This window comes from Erpetoichthys calabaricus, chromosome 1 (genome assembly GCF_900747795.2).
Source record: "Erpetoichthys calabaricus chromosome 1, fErpCal1.3, whole genome shotgun sequence".
Lineage (NCBI taxonomy): Eukaryota > Metazoa > Chordata > Cladistia > Polypteriformes > Polypteridae > Erpetoichthys > Erpetoichthys calabaricus.
In genome coordinates, this window is record NC_041394.2 from 334,147,976 (window position 1) to 334,163,044 (window position 15,069).

General features: G+C 41.3%; 1 protein-coding gene across 3 annotated transcripts in view; it reads right to left on the reverse strand.

The window, feature by feature from the left end:
* Nucleotides 1–1,241: 1,241 nt before the first annotated feature.
* Nucleotides 1,242–15,069, reverse strand: part of LOC114664714 (cystatin-B-like) — a 99,144-nt gene continuing 85,316 nt past the window's right edge. For 2 of the 3 annotated variants that reach the window (XM_028818940.2, XM_051927783.1), the window contains exons 2-3: nucleotides 1,807–1,908; nucleotides 1,242–1,453 (exon numbers count right to left, since the gene is read on the reverse strand). In XM_028818940.2, coding sequence (XP_028674773.1) covers nucleotides 1,328–1,453; nucleotides 1,807–1,908 — 228 coding nt within the window. In that variant the 3' untranslated portion in view covers nucleotides 1,242–1,327. Of the gene's footprint in view, nucleotides 1,454–1,806; nucleotides 1,909–6,449; nucleotides 6,632–15,069 lie in introns of those variants that run through there. The other variant, XM_028818949.2, reaches the window with a different exon arrangement.

Consider the following 15,069-nt stretch of genomic DNA (forward strand, 5'->3'; position numbering starts at 1 on the left):
TTTGCTTGCGGCATTTCAGACGTGCGCTGTAGGCGCCTGCATTCATTGATTTTATCCAGGCGGGCTCGTTTTTGTATCTCTGTCAGTTGTGGTCTTTTGTTTTGAACCCGTGCCTGCTTTGCTTCCGCAATTTCAGACACATGTTGTAGGCGTCTATGTTCATTGTATTTGTCCATGCAGGCTTGTTTTTGTAGCTCCGTTAGTCGAGCTGTTTGGTTTTGGAGCCGAGACAGTTTTGCTTCTGCGGTTTCAGACGCACGTTGTAGACGCCTATGTCTATTGTTTTTATCCATGCGGGCTCGCTTTTGTAGCTCCATTAGTTGAGCTGGATCGTTTTGGAGCCGTGACCGTGACTCTATTAGTTATCCGTAGTCTACCGTTAGTAATATGGATAATTGTACTTACTGTTAATACGGAGCGTTTTCTGTGGTTGTACTGTTAATAATGCATCACTGTAATGTGATTCACATATGCTATATGGTTTGGACGTGTGAGGATGCCGTACATTTAATACAGAGAGTTTGTTTATTCTTATTACCCGGACCATGCTGTGTAGTGTGGACGTTTAGTTCAGGAGCGCGTTGTAGGCGCCTGCGCCTTTCGTACTCTCTTTGTGGACCTTTGCGGACCCCGTAGTGTCTTCCGTTTGACTCTGGGGTGCAGTGCAGAATCCCCTTTTCTGTGTGGCGTTAGTTAAGCTATTTCGTTTTTGAGCCGTGACTCCTTCGTTCGCAGTGGATCAGACTTCGCTTGTGGTTTATGAGACGCACGCTTTAGGCGCCTGTGCACTATATTCCTGCGTCCATCGGCATGTACCTGGGTCTATGCCTTCTGGTTTACCATTCTCGGTTAGTAATATGGATTACCAGAACCACATATGAAATTTACACTCTGAGTACTCAGAGTGTTTAATGGAGTATTAACAGCAAAGCAAAGTCAAACAGATGTCCGATCCTTGGTGAGCGTGGTGAAGTACCTGGTGAGGAGTAGATCTACGACCGAAAGACAGTTGCTGAAATGTTACGTGCCTTGCAGGGTTGTTTGTTAGATATGAATCATCTGAAACCATTTACCCATTTTTTTTTTTTTTTTGCATTTATTCGAAAATAATCCCAAGAAGTGAACTGCCATTGAAAAATCATGCAATTGCCGTTCGGGAGTACAATGCAGTTTACACATTATGGAGCAATTTTCAGAACATAAACCCAAGGAAAGATGTCAAATGAATTACACAAAAAAAATTGATTTTTCCATCATGATTTTACTTTGAGAAGGTAGATGCAGCAAACAGCACAATGCAATCATAATCTGTTTTGCCTTGACAAAATTAGAATACATGGAGCTCATCACTGGGTTTCTTCTTCTGCACACCAGTGACCTTCGTCTGATTTCCATAACATGGCAGACTCTGGTGAATTTTCAGGTGCAGGCATTCATTATGTGCAACTTGAACCTGCATGGCAATCACAGAATAAGATTAAAAGTGCGGCAAGGCCAACATGCGAGGTTACAATAGGAATACCAAGCTTATTCATGCTGAGAGAGCAAAATATCACACTCATGTATACCTTGTGGTACCTGAAAATAAACTTTAAAAATTATAGCTAAGAATTCAAAATCCCAAAAATAGAAGCTTTGAATATTGTAACCAATTCATTCTCTAGAATTGTGGGAATTAAATCAGATATTTCCTTGAATTTGGTACTACCAGAATGACACACAACAGAAAGCCCGTCAGTCTATTTGTACAGCTTGCAGAAAAGAGTCATCTACATGCACAAGAGACCACTGAGCAAATGTGTTTACCTCGATCAAGTAGTTGGTTCCATTCACCAGCTGACTTCTGTATTTTAAAGCCAAGAATTCTTGATAATGCTTGCCTTCTTGTTTTTCAACATCATGTTGAGCCTGTGGAGTTAAAAGCAGTGGATTTATGGGTATCACAGAATATTTTCATTCAGATTTACAACTTGGGAAGAACAAAAGAAGCCGACTTCTATATGCACTTACATGCTCATTCCACTTATTACAATGACATGCAGCTTTGTGACATCAACTTTGTCGGTACATTTGAACAACATACAAAAAAACACCTTTTACTGTTGTTATCTTTAAGAAGGCTAACAGAATGTCAAGTTATATAGTGCCTTGATGTGTGGAGGTTCTGCTCAAGCTTTAGAACACACTGGCGAGGCCTCATCTGGTGTTCTGTGTGCAGTTTTGGTCTCCAGGCTACAAAAAGGACATAGCAGCACTAGAAAAGGTCCAGAGAAGATCAACTGGGCCGATTCCAGGGCTACAGGGGATGAATTACAAAGAAAGATGAAGAGTTGAGCCTTTTCAGTTTAAGCAAAAGAAGATAAGAGGAGATATGATTGAAGGGTTTAAAATTATGAAGATCATTAGTACAGTGGATTTAGACTGTGACTTTAAAATTAGCTCATCAAGAACATAGGGCACAGTTATAAACGTGTTTATGGTACATTTAGCACAAACATTAGAAGGTTTTTTTTCCCCCACACAGAGAACCACAGACACTTGGAATAATCAAAGTAGTAGTGTGGCAGACAGTATGACTTTAGGTACTTTCAAAACTCGACTTGATGTTATTTTAGGAGAATTAAGTGAATAGGACTGGCAAGCTTTGTTGGGCTGAATGGCCTGTTCCAATTTAGATTGATCTAAAAAAAATTAAATAAATAAATGTAATACATCTAATCTCATAGCCTGGTAAATACACCTCCAAGGTTGATATAGATTAATTGGATTCTTATTGTTACCTGTAAAGAGTACAGTGAGATTCTTATTTGGATGTGCACTCCCTGGTACCATCTGTCATGCATATACATCAGAGGGAGGGTCACCCTCAAGGTTCCTCCCAGGTACGTGATACAACCCAGGACTGAGAGGGGGTACTGCCTCCACAGTGAAGAGACAAACCGTCCAATAAGGGCAACTGACTCCGCCCCATCTGGTCCCTGGGCCATAAAAGTACAACCACCCAGAAGGAGGAGTCACATCTTACCCAAACGATAAGCGCAAAGGAGCTCCTCAATCAACTGATGGCAGACGAAGTAGTCATCGATATTCTGGTGGCATCAGTTTTTGTTTAATTTTCACACCATTGAGGGTTATTTTTGTTTAAAGCATCAAGGAAACAGGGACGGCCAGGTTGGCACCTCAAAATTTATCCTTGTTTAAGCTTCTCATTCACTTCAATGACCACACAGCATTAGTGAGCAGAACTACCATACCTGCTGCCTCGCAGTAAGAAGACCTGGGTTCGCTTCCCGGGTCCTCCCTGTGAGGAGTTTGCCTGTTCTCCCCGTGTCTGCGTGGGTTTCCTCCCACAGTCCAAAGACATGCAGGTTAGGTGCATTGGCGATCCTAAATTGTCCCTAGTGTGTGCCCTGCGGTGGGCTGGCACTTCTCTCTTGCTTAACTGAAATAACTACCTTATACATACAGATGCACTATTCTTTAATTACATCTCTGGCATTAAAGCTAAAAGTTGAGTGAAGCCTTGGCTTGGTAAATCTGTGAAAAATAATTGACTTAAGAATTATATATATATTTCAGATTCATGACAAACTGGAAAACAAGACATTTTTTTTCTTGTATTCAAACTACCACATTATAACATTCTACCAGATTGTCATTTTCTAAGCACCAAAGCCAACACAGAAACTCCAGAAAGCAAATAAATGGTTGTGCTTTGACGTGGGAACAGACTGGAGACCAAGTTACTGCACTCTTTGAATGGGTGACCAGTTTCATTAGCTGGATAGCGATACACAGTTAACACATTTTATTTTGGATATGGAAAGAAAAGTGGAGTACCTGGAGAAAAATCTGCACAGATATGAGGAGAACTTGTAAATGCTACATTACTAGAAGGAAACCAAGAATGAAATGAATGCAACAACCCATCAATTAAACCAAGGGAAAGTAACAAAACAAACAATCTGAGACACCCCTCCTACCATGATCTTGCGTCACAACTCAGTCTGTGTGAGGAGATTATTGGTTCCACTGCACTGTGTCAAAGCTTGCTGCAGTCTTTCATAAACATGTAAAAAAAATTTTGTCTTAAGTTTTCTTTAGGCTAAAACCACAGAACTGCCCAAGATCCAAAGCAGACCACCTCATCTGTTAAATATGCTAGTGGGGGAGTTATGACTTGGGCATGTATGGCTGCCACAGGTCCTGGCACACTTCTCTTCCCTGATGATGGAGCTGCTGACGGCAGTGGCAGAATTAATTCTGAGGTGTGCAGAAACATCTGAGCTGCTCAGATTCCAGTAAATGTCTCCAAACTCACTGGACAGCATTTCATCCTGCAACAAGATAATAACTCAAAAATACTGCTAAAGCAACATGGGCCTTCTTCAAAGCTAAAATATGGAAAATTCTTGAATGACCAAGCCAATCACCTGATTTAAATCCAATTAAGCAGGACTTCCATATGCTGAATAGAAAACTTAATGGGACAAGCAGGAGCTGAAGATGGCTGAATTAGAGGCTTGGCAGAGCATCACCAGAGAAGGTCCTTGGCACCTGGTGATGTCTGTGAATGGCAGACTTCAAGTAGCCATTGCATGCAAGGAATATGCGACAAAGTCCTAAATATGTCAACAGCTTTAATAGACCTGCCATTGCTGTGTCCCAAATATTATGGTGCCCAGAAATGGGGGAACCGTGAAAGTAAGAGGGGTAAAAGCAAGAAAAACAATGCATCTTTGTCCCAGACATTCTGGAGGGCACTTTATAAACTTACATACATTTACTCTTCCTTGGTTAAGGTCTAATACACAAAAAACAAAAGACTAGTGATCAATGGTATATAAGGATCTGTTCTAGTGGCTTCCTAAACACAGAATTTGACACACAATAGGGGCTTTATGAAGGAAATTAAAAGTAGACGTGCTGTGATGTGAACTCCTGCTGTCCTGGTCCATTTGGTGTTTCATGTAACTAGATGGGAATTCTTGAATTTGCCTTTGTGCCTTATTAAGAAAGTTAGCAGAGGAGGTGTAGCGCTCTTTTTGATAATTGAACATAATTAACAAGTAATAGACAAACAGAGTTTTTGCAGTTTTGTGGATATTGTTTGTAATGATTCCAAAACTGTGACCAGATATTACAACAACACACAGATAAATGTATGCACTAGGATTTTGCCCCTTCTCCACTTTTGGGCAACTGCCCACCAAAACGTCCATACATGCCATTCACTCTTAAAAATACTGTCTCTTTAATGCCATTTTATGGTTCTTTACTGGCTTGTGTGGTTCCTCACGGAACTATTGTATGACTAAGCACCTTTTCATTCTGCGAAGGGTATTATCCATATAAAGTGGTTCTGGGTGCTTTGAAAAACTTCCTAATATGTAGAAAAAAAAAACAAAAAACAACTGAAAACGTTTAAAATTGTAGGCCACCTAGCAGGACACTTAGGCCTACAAATTAAGAAAAAACTAAACTTTGCTGGTGTTGCGTTTCATGCAACTAGAGTCTATTTAAAATCGTGACCCGTTGGTATTTTACAAATCTGTTACCATCTTTGCAGGATTATTCACTTTATGGAGCCATTTTCAGATCTAAATAAATTATAGTTCTTTCAGGAACCTTCTTTAGGAAACAAAACGACATCGCCCTGAAGATTCTGGCACTTTTTTTTTTTTTTTTTTTTTTAAAAAGGGTGGACGTTAGGAGGACAAAGGTTATGTTATTAAATTAATATCACACGTAAAATAAAAAAGCAGATCATGTGCAGCTGATTTAGTCAGGTCATCTTTATGCGCCTCACGCGTATAGCTTGAAACTAATAATCAGTTAATATTGTAACGACTCAGGTGCTCGGAAGACGGTGGAATTGATTTAGCACTATTTGGGAAAAGGTGTGATGGTTTCTTCCGCGGCCGGACCCGCTTCATGGGCCGATCGTGCACATCTCTCGGTTTTCTGCAGATTCTTTGCGCGCAAGACTGTTTCGTCCCTGCGCCTGCGCGCACACGCCGCCGGTTTTGCCCCGCTCCACTCATTCGGCGTCAGAGGTAACCCGTCTGCCATACATGCCTCGATTCCGTGAAACAACTCAAGACCTCCACATCGGTTCAATGGTGGCCACCCAGTCACCCGGACTTTAGCAGCGGGTTGACGCGTCCAGTGTCGCTGCTCCGTCTGTGATACATCTCCGCTGCTTTTATGGGAATTTTGAGGTACCCCCCCCCCCCGTCCTCGCCCACCAGTGGAACGTACACTTCACAAAACGCTAAATTATCTTAAAAGTAGGCTAAAAAACATTTTAATGGAAAAAAAAAACGCACAACCGAGCTAGCGGCCCCGGTCTGGTGCCAAAGAGTGGAAAAGTGACCTAACGTTACACTCCTTAAATAACACAAATTCATATAACTTAGATCTATCCCATCTTGAGGGATTACACTCACCTGGTTACAAATTGCCTTCACATGGTCATCTGCTGGTTTAACGGCCGTCCACCCTCCACAAACCTCGTCCATACTTGCCTGCGGATTTTCAGGAAAACTTCAGAAAGAAGAGAAATGAACAGAAGTGAAACATCTAGGCTGTCGGAGGCAGATTTCAGGAGACGGGCGGTTAGTGGGCGGAGTCCCAGCACATTCTTGCCCAAAACAAGGGCGTGGCCTTAAGTTTAGAGTGTCGTTACTACTGAACAGCACATTACAGCGGGACTACATGTACTTGTAAGTAGTAAATCACCTTGAGCTAAAACGATGTAATACGACTAATAATACGAATACATTTTATTTGCACAGCGCTTCTCTCATGCTCAAAGTGCTTAATGACTAAAATATGCAGCAAACAAGGTACAATTCTAGACTATGATAGTGTGTCTCTATAGGGTTTGTCAATTTTCTTTTTTATTCAGGTATAGGTATTTTCTTCAAAAGCTGGAGTGTCCTGTCAAATCTCAAAGAGGTCGATCTTAACAAAGTGGTTTGAATTTTTCCCGTGTGAGCGTCAATGTGTCTTCGTAAGGCTGGTTTGTGCCTGATATTTGGATAACGCCCTTCTTCCAAAAGAGGTTCAGAAAATGGATGGATAAAGTACATCATCAATTATGTTTGTCAGGTGTTCTTGATAATTTGAGAGAAACGCGATCCCCCCCAAAAAAAGCGGCGAACCATGTTTTTAATAAATTGCAGGTAATTAAATAAACATGTATATTGATGTTTGGGAGTGCTCATAGTATAGCTCAAGGTTAGGCAGTGTCAATTTTGGAGAGCCGCAGTGGCTGCAGCCTGCAGGTTTTTGTTGCAACCCAGTTTCTTAATGAGAAGTCAATTATTGCTGATGAAGCACTTATTGCTTAAGTGATAGTTTGTTGCTTCATTTTAGTGGTCTCACTTGCTAAGTTTCCCCTCACTTAATTACTTATTTCAATCTTAAACAGCTGCATTCAGTGTGTTAATGGCTCCTTATTAACAGTAAGATGTAAATAACAAAGCGGCCAGCAGTTCTTCATCTAGCTTGTTTCCATTTATATCTGTGTGTGTTCATCGTGCAAGTGATTTAATAAAACACTTAACAGAAAAAATGTGACAGACTGAAAATGATCAGTTTTAGGCATCAAATCATTTGGATGATATCCTTGGAAAGGAAATATCTACAAAATAAAAACCTAACATTGTAGACTAACAAGCCATAACAATAAATAAGGTCTGAAATTGGCAAGGATTGGTTTCAACTGGGTTGGAACGAAAACCTGCAGCCACTGTGGTCCTCCAGGACCGGCTTTGTCTACCCCTGATACAGCTAATGGGGAAACCTGTTACCTAGCCTGCTGTGTTGAATACAGCTCAAAGGAAGAGAGGTCACATCTTCCATAGTGAGTATGTTGGCAAAGGTCCTTATACAGTCCCACAGAAAGCAACATAAAGAGTGAAGACAGGTTTCCAATATCCATCCATCCATTTTCCAACCCGCTGAATCCGAACACAGGGTCACGGGAGAATGCTGGAGCCAATCCCAGCCAACACAGGGCACAAGGCAGGAAGCAATCCCGGGCAGGGTGCCAACCCATCGCAGGACACACACAAACAAACCCACACACTAGGGCCAATTTAGAATCGCCAATCCACCTAACCAGCATGTCTTTGGACTGTGGGAGGAAACCGGAGCGCCCGGAGGAAACCCACGCAGACACGGGGAGAACATGCAAACTCCACGCAGGGAGGACCCGGGAAGCAAACCCAGGTCCCCAGGTCTCCCAGCTGCGAGGCAGCAGCTCTACCCACTGTGCCACCGTGCCGCCAGGTTTCAAATAGAAACAATGAAAATAAGAGAAATTAAGGGGGGGGGGGGGTGGTGGCAAGGGAGGAGAAGAAGATAGTGGAACACCACATGTCCTAAGGAGAGATCTTAGCTAGAGGTACATGAGGGAAGTGGAGGTTGAAACAGAGAACATGTCCCAAATCCCAAGTCATCAAAACGTCTCTTTTTGTATTAATTCCTTGATCTGTTCAAGATGGGATGAAGGAGAAACAGCCACCAGCTTGACAAGTCGCATATTGAAAGACCTGGAGGTTTAAGAGTTACAGCCATGAGCTGTATTCTTTTTACTTTTATTACATCAAAATTTATTTGTCATGTCATTATCTTACCTGCTTAGTCCTAAAGAGGATTGTTGGAGCCTATCCCAGCAAGCACAGGGCACAAGGTAGGAACAAATCCTGGACAAGGCCCCAGTCCACCACAGGGAGAACAAAGCACACTCCCAGCCACACACACAGGCCAATTTAGTATCACCAACCTACCTAACCTGCTTGTCTTTCGAATGTGGGAGTAAACTCATGCAGACATGCGGAGAACATCCAAACTCTACATAGAGAGGACCCAGAATGTGAACCACGGTCTCCGTATTACAAGGCAGTGCCACTACCATTGCACCACCATGCCACCTAATATTTATTTGTGCTTATTGAAATATTTTGCAGTGTTTTCAAAAGCAAACACTTACTGAACAGACAAATAGCTTTAAAAAATAATTTTATTGGACTTAAGACATTTGTATAGTGTAGATAGATAGATAGATAGATAGATAGATAGATAGATAGATAGATAGAAACTTGTATAAAATACTCAACAGCCGTACTTGAATAAGAGTAGATACACCTTTCAGAATATTTACTAAAAATTGCCCATAATGAAACTACTCAAGGAAATGTTTTAAAGTCTCTAATATTAATTGGAATTGGAATTTCTCCCCATGTTATATCCATCCATTCATTTTCAAAACCCACATATCTTGAGCAGGTTCACAGGGCAGCTAACCCAGTAAGCATCATGTGCAAGGCAGGAACAAACCATGGACAGAGTGCAAGCCCATCACAGGATGAACAATCACACACACACACACACACACACACACACACACACACACACACACACACACACACACACACACACACACACACACACATCAGGGGCCAATCTATCATCCCAAATCTGCCTGTCTTTAAATTGTAGGCCGAAACTGAAGCACCTGGAAGAAACTCACACAAACCTAGAAAGAAGTCTCCTGGTTGCAAGGCAGCAGTGCTACATCTGAACCACCAAGCCAATTTAAATATACTGCCAAATAAAAGATCTTAAAATCCTCTAAAATTTCAGACGTCCTACTTTTTGAGTGTGAGTCACATTACAATCACCAGAGTATGATCCAAGTGACCGTAACTTGAAGCAACAACATTCAGTGTGAGCAGACATCTTAATGACCAAATCCTAATTCGGTGGAGAGGGTGCTAATAGGAGAGATATGCAGGCCAAACCCACAACTTAAATAAACCTAAAGTAAGATATTAAGCAAGTTTCAAAGATAATCTATTTAATTGATTTATGCATTATGATTTTACAAAAAAAGGTTGATAGAGCAAAACAGTAAAATCCTACCATAACTATTTTACAACACAAAATTAGAATGGCTCTAGCTTATCGCCAAATTTTTTCTTCTTCGATGATCGAATGATGACCTTTGTCAGACTTTGGTGAGCTTTCAGGTGCAGGGAATCTTTATATCCAATTTGAACCTGTATGGCAAACACCAAATGCCATCAAAATGTGGAAAGGCCAACAGGCAAGGCCACAATAGGAATACCAGATTTGTCTGTGCTGAGAGAGTGAAACATCACACTCACATATATCTTGTCCATCCATTATCCAACCCGCTATATCCTAACTACAGGGTCACAGGGGTCTGCTGGAGCCAATCCCAGCCAACATACAGTAGGGCGCAAGGCAGGAAACAAACCCTGGGCAGGGCGCCAGCCCACCACAGGGCACACACACACCCACCCACACACCAAGCACACACTGGGGCCAATTTAGAATGCACCTAACCTGCATGTCTTTAGACTGTGGGAGGAAACTGGAGTACCCGGCGGAAACCCACACAGACACGGGGAGAACATGCAAACTCCACACAGAGTGAGGGTAACTAACGAGTTTTTATAGGGGCTTTAGACTGAGCAGTCACGCCTTGTATTCCTCATTACAGGAACTCCTGAAATGGCTACAGAATATCAAAACACCTCGGAAGTGTCAGGCCTCTATGCCTCAAACAAAGACAAGATGCCTCAGTGTCACCACTGACCAGCCTGATGTTGCTGAAGTCAGGAATTCAGGCGAGGCTGATTCCACTGTATCATCAGGGAATTTTAGTGCTTCAGCGACGCTTGTTAACATGTCATCTTCTAGGCGTACCCACGAATTTACAGCAGAGAAAGAATGTGAACCATCTGGTAAGTGCACAATAGAGATGGCCATATCCCCTCTGAGTTCAGGCTGTTTAGAAAGCACAACCGATTTGATTGTTTCGTTTATATGTGTTTGCAGCTGTCCTAACTGCGAGGCAGCAGCGCTACCCACTGCGCCCCCGTGCAGCCCTATATCTTGTTGTATTTGAAAATATTAAACACACAATTAGTTTAAACTTTAAAAATTACACCTAATGGATGAAAGTGAAAGCCTTGAATAGAATAATGTAAGCCATTCAATCTCTGGAATTTTGTAAATGAAATCAGATATCTCCTGGAATGTGCCCCACCACAATGATACACAAACTAACAGAAGGCACACGTCGGTCTGTTTGTACTCTCAGCTTGCAGAAAACGATCATCTGCATTTATAAGAGGGCACTGAGCAAACCTGTTTACCTCAATCAAGTGGTTGGTTCCATTCACCTGCTGACTTCTGTACTTCAGAGGTGTGAATTCTTGAAAGCTCTTGCCTTCTTATTCTTCAACATCGTGTCGAACCTTGGAGTTAAAAGCCTTCTGGATTTAGGGCTATCACACAATATTTCCTTCAGCTTCTCGCCATAATACTCCTCTGTTTTCAGTACCTACTCTGTTAATGTCATGATCACAAAAGTGTCAAAATCGATCCTGTTAGTAAATTTATAAAAGTTAGAAATAAGTTTGAAAATGTATGCATTGTCAGGTACTTTTAGAGATTTTTTTAACTTTTTTTTTGTTTATTTGCTTAATTATATTTATATTTTTCTTGCTAAGTTTCTTTGCAATGGATCATATCCAAAATTAAGAAATAGCAGAATGTACTGCAATTACATATATTATTAGATTAAAGATAAAACTTTTTAAATAACATTTTACAATATCATGTAGTTAAAATCCTAGCTCAAAAGAAATAAAGAAGTAGCCAGTGAAGAATTAAAATCTGTTGACCATACCATACCATACCATACTTATTTGTTAAGCGCTTAAAAACACAGCATTACAACCGACCAAAGCGCTGTACAGTGAAAACAAACAGGACTAAAAACAAAATATTAAAAGCTAACATTAGGAGATTTGAACTAAGAAACTAAAAACAGGTCAGAGGACCCAATAAAATAGAGAAAATAGCGAAAAACAAGTAGAAAATGAAACAAGTTAAGAATTAAAAGCCAATGTGAAGAAGTGCGTTTTTAAGCGTAATTTGAATGTGGCAACTGAAGTGGCTTGCCTAACCACTAAGGGTAGGGAGTTCCAGAGCCCGGGTGCACCGACGGAGAAAGCCCTTTCACCACGAGCTTTGAAACGTGCCTTGGGAACGGTTAGAAGGAGCTGATCTGCAGATCTAAGAATGCGAGGGGGATTGTATCGATGGAGCAAAACACTCAAATAGGCGGGGGCTAGACCATTTAATGCCTTATAAGTTAGGAGAAGTATCTTAAAATCGATTCTGAATCTAACCGGCAGCCAATGCAAGGTTTTTAAAATTGGAGTAATATGTTGGCCTCTGCCACTCCCTGTTAGAAGCCTTGCAGCCGCATTTTGAACCAGTTGTAGTCTAGAAAGAGTGGCTTTGCTGATGCCATAAAGGCAGGAATTAGAGTAATCAAGCCGGGACGTAATAAATGCATGGATTACTGATTCCAGGAGACGGTTAGACAGAATAGGCTTGTCTGCATCATACCATGATGGAGAGTGGGTCATGTTGTGTGTTTGTCAATAAATGATAGTGTTAGAGAAATACTAAAATATTACAATTTGCAGATAATGTAGCACTGAGGATAATAATAAAATAATAATAATTCATTACATTTATATAGCGCTTTTCTCAATACTCAAAGCGCTATCCACACAGGGAGGAACCGGGAAGCGACCCCACAATCTTCCACACTCTCCTTACTGCAAAGCAGCAGCACTACCACTGCACCACCTGTGAGGACGTTTAATGTGTGCAATGTAAATATAATTTACAAATGTTTACTCAACTTGGGCGTGACAGCTTACAGAGCTTGTTTACTCTTCAACTCATTTTAGAAAAATAAATGGACTTTTTTCAATCTTTGCTTTGCATTTTTATTTACCTTTCATGTTTATAAATATCATTTATTTTACTCAGGGGCACGGTGGCGCAGTGGGTAGTACTGCTGCCTTGCAGTAAGGAGACCTAGGTTCGCTTCCTGGGTCCTCCCTGTATGGAGTTTGCATGTTCTTCCTGTGTCTGCGTGGGTTTCCTCCCACAGTCCAAAGACATGCAGGTTAGGTGCATTGGTGATACTGAATTGTCCCTAGTGTGTGTGTATACACTCTGCAGTGGGCTGGTGCCCTGTCCAGGATTGTTTCCTGCCTTGCTCCCTGTGTTGGCTGGGATTGGCTCCAGCAGACCCCCGTGACCATGTAGTTAGGATGTAGCGGGTTGGATAATGGATGGATGGATTTATTTTACTCAGCTTGTATGACTTTAAGCAGAAGGAGAAGTGAGTTGGTGAACCTGAGTTTCGCTCAAGCTACTAATGTAATACATCGTTATTATAATAACTCATCTATTTTACGGTGGCACAGTGGTAGCGCTGCTGCCTCGCAGTTAGGAGACCCGGGTTCGCTTCCCGGGTCCTCCCTGCGTGGAGTTTGCATGTTCTCCCCGTGTCTGCATGGGTTTCCTCCGGGCACTCCTGTTTCCTCCTACAGTCCAAAGACATGCAGGTTAGGTGGATTGGCGATTCTAAATTGGCCCTAGTGTGTGCTTGGTGTGTTTGTGTATGTCCTGCGGTGGGTTGGCACCCTGCCCGGGATTGGTTCCTGCCTTGTGCCCTGTGTTGGCTGGGATTGGCTCCAGCAGACCCCCGTGACCCTGTGTTCGGATTCAGCGGTTTGGAGAATGGATGGATGGATCTATTTTGCAATAAATAATGGATCAGGGATTAAAATATAAATAAGTATGTAAACTGAAATAGTCTTTTATAATGTAAATTTGAAATAGTAAATTTGAGGCTGCAAAGAATGTTTCTGTATTTCAAAATGTTTTTAATGCTTTTTAAAATAAGAGCTTCTTTTTTTTTTGTATTTCAAAATTTTGAAAGTTGGACCGCTGGTACAGAAGGATGGCCAGACAAAAAGAACAAACGCTATAGGCAATTTCCATATTTTGTTCAAAAGCTCCTACAAAGCTAATATTACTAAAATGCAAAGAAAAAGCTATTTTTGCTGTTCACAACACTTAATTGTTTCTGATTGAGAAACAAATTTAATATAATACAAGAGACAACCTGAGTAAACACAATGCACAGTTTTTAAATAATCATTTGATTTAACAAAAAAAAAAAACCTCATCCACACCCTGACTGATCACCTCCAAGCAGAGAAAAGGCTACAAGAAGCAGGCCTTGTTAAAACTTGGTAGCCTATTGATTGCTTTCTCATATGGAAATGAAAACCATTACGATCATTATTGCATTTAACTCTCCACAAACTGTACAGTAACATGTAAGTTGTTTTTATACAGTCATATGAAAAAGTTTGGGAACCCCTCTCGGCCTGCATAATAATTTACTTTCAACAAAAAAGATAACAGTGGTAGGTCTTTAATTTCCTAGGAACATCTGAGTACTGAGGTGTTTTCTGAACAAAGATTTTTAGTGATGCAATATTTAGTTGTATGAAATTAAATCAAATGTGAAAATGGCTGTGCAAAAATGTGGGTCCCGTTGTAATGTTGCTGATTTGAATGCATGTAACTGCTCAATGCTGATTACTTGCAACACCAAATTGGTTGGATTAGCTCGTTAAAGCCTTTAACTTCATAGACATCCATCCATCTATTTTCCAACCCGCTGAATCCAAACACAGGGTCATGGGGGTCTGCTGGAGCCAATCCCAGCCAAAATATATAAAGGTATTTAAGGTGGTCAGTTGCAAGTTGTGCTTCCCTTTGACTCTCCTCTGAAGAGTGACAGCATGGGATCCTCAAAGCAACTATCCAAAGATCTGAAAACAAAGATTGTTCAGTCTCATGGTTTAGGGGAAGGCTACAAAAAGCTCTCTCAGAGGTTTAAACTGTCAGTTTCATCTGTAAGGAATGGAATCAGGAAATGGAAGGCCACAGGCACAGTTGCTGTTAAACCCAGCAGGTCTGGCAGGCCAAGAAAAATACAGGAGCGGCACATGCGCAGGATTGTGAGAATGGTTACAGACAACCCACAGATCACCTCCAAAGACCTGCAAGAACATCTGGCTGCAGATGGTGTATCTGTACATCGTTCTACAATTCTTCTCAATTTGCACAAAGAACATCTGTATG